Here is a 9,490-nt window from a genome sequence, read left to right as displayed (position 1 = left end):
TCCAGAAAGCATTGTCATTGAACACAATCCACCGTGCCATCCGCCATTGCCAGCTAAAACTCTACAGTGCAAAGAGGAAGCCATTTCTAAGCAAGCTCCACAAACTCAGACGTTTGCACTGGGCTAGGGGTCTTTTAAAATGGAAGACTGTTCTGTGGTCAGATGTGTCACGATTTGAAGTTCTTTATGGAACACTGGGACGCCATGTCATCCGGACCAGAGAGGACAAGGATAACCCAAGTTGTTATCAATGCTCCCTTCAGAAGCCTGCATCACTGATGATATGGGGTTGCATGAGTGCTTGTGGCATGGGCAGCTTGCATGTCTGGAAAGGCACCATTAATGCAGAGAACTATGTTCAGGTTCTAGAACAACATATGCTCCCATCTAGACGTCATCTCTTTCAGGGAAGACCCTGCATTTTTCAACAAATAATGCCAGACCACATTCTGCAGCAATCACAACATCATGGCTATGTAGGAGAAGGATCCGGGTACTGAAATGGCCAGCCTGCAGTCCAGATCTTTCACCTATAGGGAACATTTGGCACATCATAAAGAGGAAGGTGCGACAAAGAAGGCCCAAGACGATTGAACAGTTAGAGGCCTGTATTAGACATGAGTGGGAGAGCATTCCTATTTCTAAACTTGAGAAACTGGTCTCCTCTGTCCCCAGACGTCTGAGTGTTGTAAGAAGAAGGGGGGATGCCACACAGTTGTAAAAAAATGGCCTTGTCCCAACTTTTTTGGGATCTGTTGACGCCATGAAATTTTGAAACAACATATTTTTCCCTTAAAATGATACATTCTCTCAGTTTAAACTTTTCTGTGATTTGATCTGTGATCAATTAGATCACATTATCAATATTAGATGTTAGCACCTCCACATCATTGCATTCAGTTTTTATTCACAATTTGTTTAGTGTCCCAACGTTTTTGGAATCCGGTTTGTCCGGTTTGTACGAAATCCGGTTTGTACGAAAAACATGATTAAGAACAAATTACGTGTGTTTCATGAATGAGGCCCATAGAGTTTTAGGTATTTGAGCCATTTGTTAGCTAATATATCAGATCTGGGCAAGTAGCTTCTTCAAAGCCCAGTTAAGCTGCATTAGCAGCAGCTCAAAAAGAAGCAATGGTTGACTTCACATGTCTCAGGAAATGCATATGCTTTGCTAACCCAGTGTGACAGCATCATTTTTATTAAGGGATATCAAGGTCTTACTATACTAAAAATTAATGAGAAAACTTGGATAACCTGACAAATGTTTGTGTGTGGGTGTGTGTGTGTGTGTTTGGGGGGGGCACAACCAAAGGAGGAACAACATATAGTGTAAAAACATTTAATTTAAAAGATGCTGGGCCTCTAGATTATGAAGTGTTCCAAATGTATTTTACAATCAAATTCAAGGTAACAATACCACTAAAAAAAAAACAAAAAAAAAAACACAAGGAATACATCATAATACAGACAAACAGAAAGTGAAAATGAGCAGAAATCGAAAGGCATCCAGAAATGCTTCATTAATGCATTATGGCAAAATTAATCAAAACTGCTGTGAGGAGTGTGGTGTGTTCTCCCTGTGTCCACTTGGATTTCCTCCAGGTGCTCCGGTTTACTCCCATGGTCCAAAAACACACATTGGTAGGTGGATTGTCTACTCAAAATTGTCTATTGGTGTGAGTGAATGAGTGTGTGTTGCCCTGTGAAGGACTGGCGCCTCCAGGGTGTGTTCCTGCCGTGCGCCCAATGATTACGGGTAGGCTCCGGACCCACCGCGACCCTGAACTGGATAAATGGTTACAGACAATACAAGAATGAATGAATAATCAAAACTGACACTGTTTTCTTGGAGTGGAGTGGTTCACCCATTTACTTATTGGCTAAAGATGTGTGGCTGAAAATTTGTCAGCATGCTGACCACAAACCAAATCTGATTAATCTTACCAAGTGCAGAGTTAGGAATCTTATCAGACACTATTTTAAACTTTTTTACTTTTGAAATTGCCCTCTTTACATGTGCTCTATATTTGGCCATTTTTTTGGTTATCTGCTCATTGCCCTTTGCAGATGGGGGTGTGCTGAGGCACAAGCCAAGTTCTTCAACATCTTTCTCATTCTGGAAGCCTTTGTCTGCCATTAAAGCATCACCTGTGTTTAGGTAGCCAATCTGTACAAGATGATAAAGAAGAGAGGTGATGCTGCATTGTTGAAAAATGTCCTTGTCTAAAGTTGACCCAGCATAAAGTGTGGACACAAATAAAATGGATCCACGAGGATCACATGCAACCAGTCCTTTGAGTGTGTTTGAAGATTTGCAATCAGAAAGGTTCTGACCGGGGAGCAACACTGATGTTGGTCTTTCAAGTTTCAGTTCTGTACAATCCAAAATGGCAAACGTTGTGGGGAATTCTTTCCTGAAGTTTTCTGGCATGTTATCTAAGATAACGTCCCTATGTGGCCACAATGATATCTGACCAAGCCGGAGGTATAAATAATTAATCCAAGCATTGAATATTAAGTTGACACTCTGCACATCAATTTGGAACTTAAACGCCAGATCCTTTGTGTCATAGTTATTGCGTAGTTTCATCAAAACCAGTAAGAACTGGTTACGAAGAGGCAACTTTTTTGTGTGCCATGTTTCCTTTGTGTAGATCAGAGGAATGCTTGTTTGTGGACTGGTACAGTCTCTGGGGACTCTGAGAAATGTGCACAGGTCATTAAACATGTCAAATGTGAATCCAGTACTAAATTCAAAATAACTGGCAATGTTGCTGTTGTTAATTAATTCAGGTGTCACACTGATATATTTCATATCAGACAGTTGCTTTTTGAGATGTTTAATTTCCTCAGATTGTATATAGGCAGTCATCCTCAGGGAATCCTCTAAAGATGTTGATTTGCCCTGCCTTGCTGCCATGTCTCGTAATCCCGCCATAGGGTCCACAATTTGAAAAGGGGTTAGTGCAACTTCATATGCCAGATCTAAAAGTTACATTTAAAAAAGTAATAAATAAATAGATAAAAACTTAAACAAATACATTTAAAAATTAGCACTTGTGTTCAGAAAGATATGCACTCAAAACCTAGTGAACACATTTCTTATTAATTCATTTGCAAATTTTCTGCCCAATGATATTATCAACTTCAATATAAACTAAATGCACATTATTTCAATTTTATTGTATTTCTTTACTGCTAATATATACAGTTTTATTCAAGATTTGAAACTGGGGAGAACCAAACCTGCCAAAATGAAAAATAAATAAATAAAAGTGGAATTAAAGAAAGAAAAAGAAATGAGGAATGTAAAAACAAATAAATAAATTATAATGTGCATATGTATGCATATTTTTTAAATTATTTATTACCTAAAATATTTATTTATGTATTATTTACTTTTTTTATTAATTCATATATAATCTTTTTTCTGTATTTATATTTTTAACTTTTGTTTGATTTACTTATTGCCCTGTGAATGACTGGCACCCCCTCCAAGATGTATTCCTGCCTTGTGCCCAATGATTTACTTTATTATTCATTTCTGTATTTCCTCCTCAACATATGCTAATGAAGGGAGTGTTTTTTTCACGTTCAGCAGTCAAGTCCAGAACAGAGCAGTTGATCCTAACAGAAGTGTCCGAGACCACAAATGTCAGGGTGAAGGTTGGTGTCAGATCTGCTCTGAGAAGCAGCTGCAAGCCTCAATGAAATGGAGCAATGTATGTATCCGCTTGTTAAGTGTGATGCCACGCCATTTCTGTGTCCAATCACACCTTCTATCCAATGTCATACTTTCATAGATGTGTTTATTGTTTGAATAAAGCTGAATGTCTCAATCACTTGTGTGATCTCATTTCAGGAGTTCAGACAAAATGAATAAATTCAAAGGAAGCAAACATCTCTTTGGCAGCACTTTTTGTACCTTCGCAGCTCATTCTGATGTGTGTGAGCTGCTGGCAGGACTGACTGTGCTGTTCCATCTCTTGGAGCAGAGGTGCCACGCCAAGGGAGCCGTGTCTCCCGCTGCCCTATCTCTAGGAGCAGAAGGATCCACGTAGGGAGAGCAGTGTCTCCCACAGCTACATCCCTGCAGCAGAGGATATGCATAAAGAGTGACTTCTCTCCCACAGCTCCATTTCTAGGAGCAGACTTACCAGGTGAAAGAGATGTCTCTCCCGCACACGGTCAGTCCTGGTTTTCCATTTTGTATTATGGGTGTATCAAGGCTGCCATTACTAAAACGCTGAATACAGCTGACGAAGAAAGAGGTACAGTTGATCGATCAACCAATAAGAATGTTTAGACTCAATGAAATCATTGATGGACAGCCCCCTTATTATCATATAAGAAAGCAAAACTGAAAAAAATTTACGAATGCAAAAAATAAATAGTTAATAAACGAAACTGATTTATAAATGAATAAATCAGAAAATGAATACATAAAAACTAAAAATTAAATTAAAAACAACAAAAATATTTTAAAAAATAGATGAAAAATAAAAATATAAAATAAATAATTGAAAAAAAGTATAATTTTAAAAATAGTAAATAATACAGAAATATATAAGTAATACATAAATGCAAAATAATGCATAACTATACAAAATATAAACTATATATCATGTATTTATTTATTTTTGTTTTTACATTCCTCATTTCTTATTTTAATCCAAGTTTTATTTAGTTGTTTATTAATTTATTTTTAATTTTTGGCAGATTTGGTCCTCCATATGAAACAATTTCAGAACAATAATTTATGACATTTTTAATCAATAGATTATATGCATATAGCTATGTTTAAAGAGCAATAGGTTCTAGCTTTGATATGTGTCCTCGTTACAATAAACCAGGAATATGGATAGAAACAGCCTACTTATCAATGACATTATCACACAAATTTGTCAGTAGTTTAAATTCTAAATTTTACAGGAGATCCTCGGATTGACTGACTGATTGCTTGTGACATAAAAGGTTAGGTAGAAACATATTTAGTGGCATAAACTGACTAATGCTTGGTTGACTAGATACTTACTGGTGTTGCTGGAAGGATTAATCTCAACACTCTCGTTTCTGCTAACTATCTCTTCACACCTTTGTCTGTAGGGCACACAGAAACATACACAGATTGGAGGAATAGGTAGCAACAATCCATATAAATAGCTTTAACTTAAATTAATTGATGTATTGTAAGTTACATTTTCTTTGGAGGTTGTCTGCATATCTTTGGGGAATTCGTCTCATCCAGTGCATCCAACGGATCTGGGTACTCATCTGATGGGCCTCCATTTACAAAGTGCTAATATAAAGAAAACATACATTAATGTCACATTTGGAAAATAATGATGTTACTGCACAGTTTTTACAACAAAATAAATGGTTAACCATACTTATTTAAGATGCAGTAAATAAGCACCATTTTGGTGGTCCAACTGCACATACAAAATTAAATGACATGTCCTAATATCTAGTACATTTGAAAAGATTAAAAAGATTGAAAATCATAGTAAATTGGATTTTTTTTTACATTATTCAATAACTATTTTCTAGATACAAGGAATAATCTGGTGGTATTACACAGCAAAAAACCTGCTGGCATGAGAATTCACTCTGTCATGGCAAACATGAGAATAATGTGACATGAGAGACAATTTTTTGGTTTATATTAAAACATGTTAAAGGGGGAGTTCATCTTATTTCACATGAGTTTTTGTAACCCACCATTCACTCACCATTAGTAGTAGCTATGGGTTGCAACTGACGTCAGAGTAGCCTCCATATTGGAGACCTATTCATTACTCAAATACACAACTTAAATAAAAACTGTGATATTTCATTTTTTTATTATTTCTGTCAACACTTTATAGGTTTGTAAACAGAGCTCTGTTCATTTACCCCCCCAAAAAAAATATATTACATGACTGAAACCCATGAAAAGCAGCAGAATCTCAATTCAAACATGCTCCTTATTCAGTGACACTTTCCCCTTTTTATTCTGATGCCTAATGAATAGCACAATTATTAGCATTTTTATTCATTTATTAATAAAATGTTTCTTTTTCAGAGGCATTTTAGCTGAAAACAGCTAAAGGAATATTTGGAACTTTCTAGCAGAGAGGACTTTCACCCAGAGAGGGTGGCTGCTAAACAGAGATGTTAAAATAAACAGTTATATTTCATCAGATGTTTGGCTAAAGAACATTTTTCTTCATTGGAGGAATATTTGGACAATTGCTTTCACCTGAACGTAGGTCACTGTTTTGTCTCCTGGAGAAGGCAAAACAAAACTAGGGGAGAGCCAACATTTTTACAGAGTGAGACTAATATGCACATGTGGCTATGAAAAACAAAGAGCAGAGAACAGCAGAGGGTATATGACTCTGCTCAAGACATGTTTAACATATCTTTACCCAGAAATGCTGTTTGCATTTGTACACAGCCGTTTGCTGTTAAATTAAATATAAATTAATGTAAAATATTGAATATAGCACCTTTAATTTTCATTATTTTTGCTGTAGATGTTTAAATATTGAACACATTCTATGCTTGTAAAATAGGTGTGAGTGTAGTTTACAGGTCATTAATGCATGCTGCACTGAACAGTATGGTAGTGAAACAGAAAAACTCTTATCTTTGCAAAAATTTGGTTTTTGTTTAAGAAATTGAAATCAACTGCTACTTTAGCATACATTGAGTGGTAAATTTATTTGATTATAATTTGTTTTACAAAATAATCATCTGATGAAAAGAAATGCTAAACACTATTATTAAACCTTCCATTTTGACATAAAACTGAGAGTATAACTCACCGAATATATATTTAAAACTCCACTGTGACAAAGGAGAACTCCCACTTTAAGATTTCTTTACTGTAAGTTAAGTAGACTCTGTGCTCGAGACCTGACGCCGTTCACTGGTGTCTGGCCACTATAGTTTATAACTCCAGTGACTAGCAGCAGGGGCTCTGTGATGAGCACAGGCCTCAGTAGAATGAACCTGTTTGAGTCAGGATTTTTCCTTGAGTTCAATTTGTCCGTCAGTGAATCTACCTCACGTCCCCTGACCTGCGCGGTGAACGGCTGAACGCTGTCCCGCTCTCTCACCTTGGAGCAGACGTAGGTGTTCTTGCTGATGGTGTGTATGTTGAGGCGGTGCTGCGGTCTTCCACAAAGACGGATCCACTGCTCGCACTTCTGGAAGTTCGTCTTCGGTTTGGGGAACGGGTAAAATACCACTCCCTCCACTCGGTTCGGGTAACGGGTGTCGCTTTTGCAGTCGCCCCACGCGCACCGCTTCACCATCTCCGCCGACACCAGCGACACCGAGACCCCTTCAGCGCTTGACCGAAATAATGGCGGATAGTAACGGTTGCTAAGCAGCCATGGGGGGCGTGTCTTAACAACCTGCGCCAATGTATGAGCCATAATATTTTTACCAAAATTACAATATTTATGTATTATAATTGTCCGCTCAGTACATAGTTGGTTATTTTGTGAAGAACGGCCAAAAATCGTCTTTCACGAAAAACTCCAACAGCCGCAACACCACGTCAGACCCCCACCCCCCTCGCTCTCTTTCTAGTGCCCTCCTTTACATCGAGAACGATTAGAACACAGCCATCAGCCGCACTACGCCAAGAATCGTGTCAAAATAAAAGAACTGCAGTTACAATTCTCTGCGGTAGCTATTGTAATTTTATTTTAATAAAGATAATTTGGATGAATACCCTCTTTTCCCGATTATTTCACTTAATAGATGTTATAAAGATTTTTCCGTAAAAAGATTCAACATACGAATTAAATTAATTACATTGTCATAACCAAAATGTTATTACAACATATATTTCATTGCATTTAAAGAGCATTATGTTCATATCTTTGTCAGATTCAGGGTAGAGCAATTGCTTTTATAACAAAATGAGTGTATTAGTTTACAATTACAGAGCATTTTATTAAATTATTAGACAAAATGTTCGTGTTGCAGGTTTCTGAATTCAAAAATTCAAACCAACACAATGAAAACAAAATTGAATAATAGAAATAATTATTATATTATTATATATATTATGTAATTATTAAAAATAATAATAATGTCCAGTGCATACTAACTTCGCATTGCCGAGCAGAGCATCTGTGGCTGAGACTATGCACATATTTAAAATAAAAAGAGGTAGGCCTAGTTTTTTTTTTTTTAATCTAAAAGCAGAAAAAATGCTTTCATTTAAATTTCAGATTTATCCTAGTTCCTTGGGCCTGGATGCTTCTGCAGAATGGATAATTACATTTTTCAGAAATCCCAGTGTGTAGTAGGACTGTCAAAATAGCCATTTTTGTGATTGATATACTGTCACAAAAATATATGGGACAAACCATATTATTGTCATTGTCACTTTTAGGGCAATTTTATGTCCCTGATAACATGATCAAATAACAGCATAATAATGTAATTACACCACTTTAAAGAGCCATTAAACCATTTACTTTGAATATTGAGACATTGCCATTGGAATATAACACATTGTTAAATATCGTAAATAAATAAAGCATGGATAAAATAAACTCACTGGTTTTAAACAAATTGACATATCAGCTCCAGAATGCAGAGACCAGAGAAAACCAGAGAACAGAACATGAGTGGCTCAAATACTTCATTCTCATGTAAACAAACACACCAGTAAACACAATGGGCAACACCAAGTTCAGCAAAAATGAAGAAATGTCCATATATTGTTCGACAAGTTAATAATTCATTATTGTAACAGGCCTAATGTATGGACTTTTGTCTAGCAATATTTGTTACTGTAATGCACACTTGATGGTTCTGCATATTTATTACTCTTTTGTAGACCAAGTTGCCATTTTTTTAAATTATTGGTATTAATATTTAAATGTTACCCAAAACCACTCTTATATCAGCATGCTGTAGGCCACATTTATCCAGTGAGGTCATGTTCATGTCTTGTGCCTTGCAGTATGCAAAATATGTATACACCTTTTCAATATATAGAAGTTATGCACCCCCACCCTCAAATCCTTACACTGGATACCAGTCTGTTACAGAATAGACTTTAAGGTGTTATTACTGGTCTATAAATGTCTAAATGGGGTAGGACCGGTGTATTTATCAGCTCTGCTAGAGATATGAGCCGAGCAGTTAGTCCTGCCTCAGGTCAAAACTAAACATGGTGATCCAGTGTTTAGCTCCTATGCCGCTCATAAATGGAATCAGCTGACTGAGAATATTAGAAGATCCCCGACTTTAGACACTTTTAAAACAAGGCTTAAAACATTCCTGTTTGAGCAGGCTTACAGCTCAGTTTAAAATATTCTGCACTTGATTTCTGTAACTGCATTTTATTTCTTTTCTTTTATAGTATCTCTTTAAATTGTTTTTATCATATTTAATCATTCAACTCTTTTGATGTAATTGTTCTATTGGACTTTTATGATGACTTTCATGACATGCAATCCTCATATTATACTTGAGG

The 9,490-nt window shown here is 36.4% G+C and overlaps 1 protein-coding gene across 3 annotated transcripts; it reads right to left on the bottom strand.

Annotated features, from left to right (window-relative positions):
- Positions 1-1,311: 1,311 nt before the first annotated feature.
- Positions 1,312-7,483, bottom strand: si:dkey-20i10.7 (uncharacterized protein LOC799792 homolog). 3 transcript variants are annotated; one of them, XM_066678379.1, is made up of 4 exons: positions 7,107-7,483; positions 5,202-5,302; positions 5,039-5,103; positions 1,312-2,988 (listed from the first exon to the last, which is right to left on the bottom strand). In XM_066678379.1, exons 1-4 carry the CDS (start codon positions 7,425-7,427, stop codon positions 1,877-1,879), a joined length of 1,599 nt encoding a protein of 532 aa, XP_066534476.1. In that variant the 5' UTR covers positions 7,428-7,483; the 3' UTR covers positions 1,312-1,876. The 3 variants fall into 3 exon arrangements, with proteins under 3 accessions (XP_066534476.1, XP_066534477.1, XP_066534478.1); XM_066678380.1 differs by having other exon boundaries at positions 1,313-1,788; positions 7,107-7,478; XM_066678381.1 differs by lacking the exon at positions 1,312-2,988 and adding an exon at positions 3,616-4,093 and having other exon boundaries at positions 7,107-7,478.
- Positions 7,484-9,490: the final 2,007 nt, after the last annotated feature.

This window comes from Hoplias malabaricus, chromosome 8, assembly GCF_029633855.1.
Source record: "Hoplias malabaricus isolate fHopMal1 chromosome 8, fHopMal1.hap1, whole genome shotgun sequence".
NCBI classification, from domain to species: Eukaryota; Metazoa; Chordata; class Actinopteri; order Characiformes; family Erythrinidae; genus Hoplias; species Hoplias malabaricus.
This window is presented reverse-complemented; position numbering and strand designations above follow the sequence as displayed.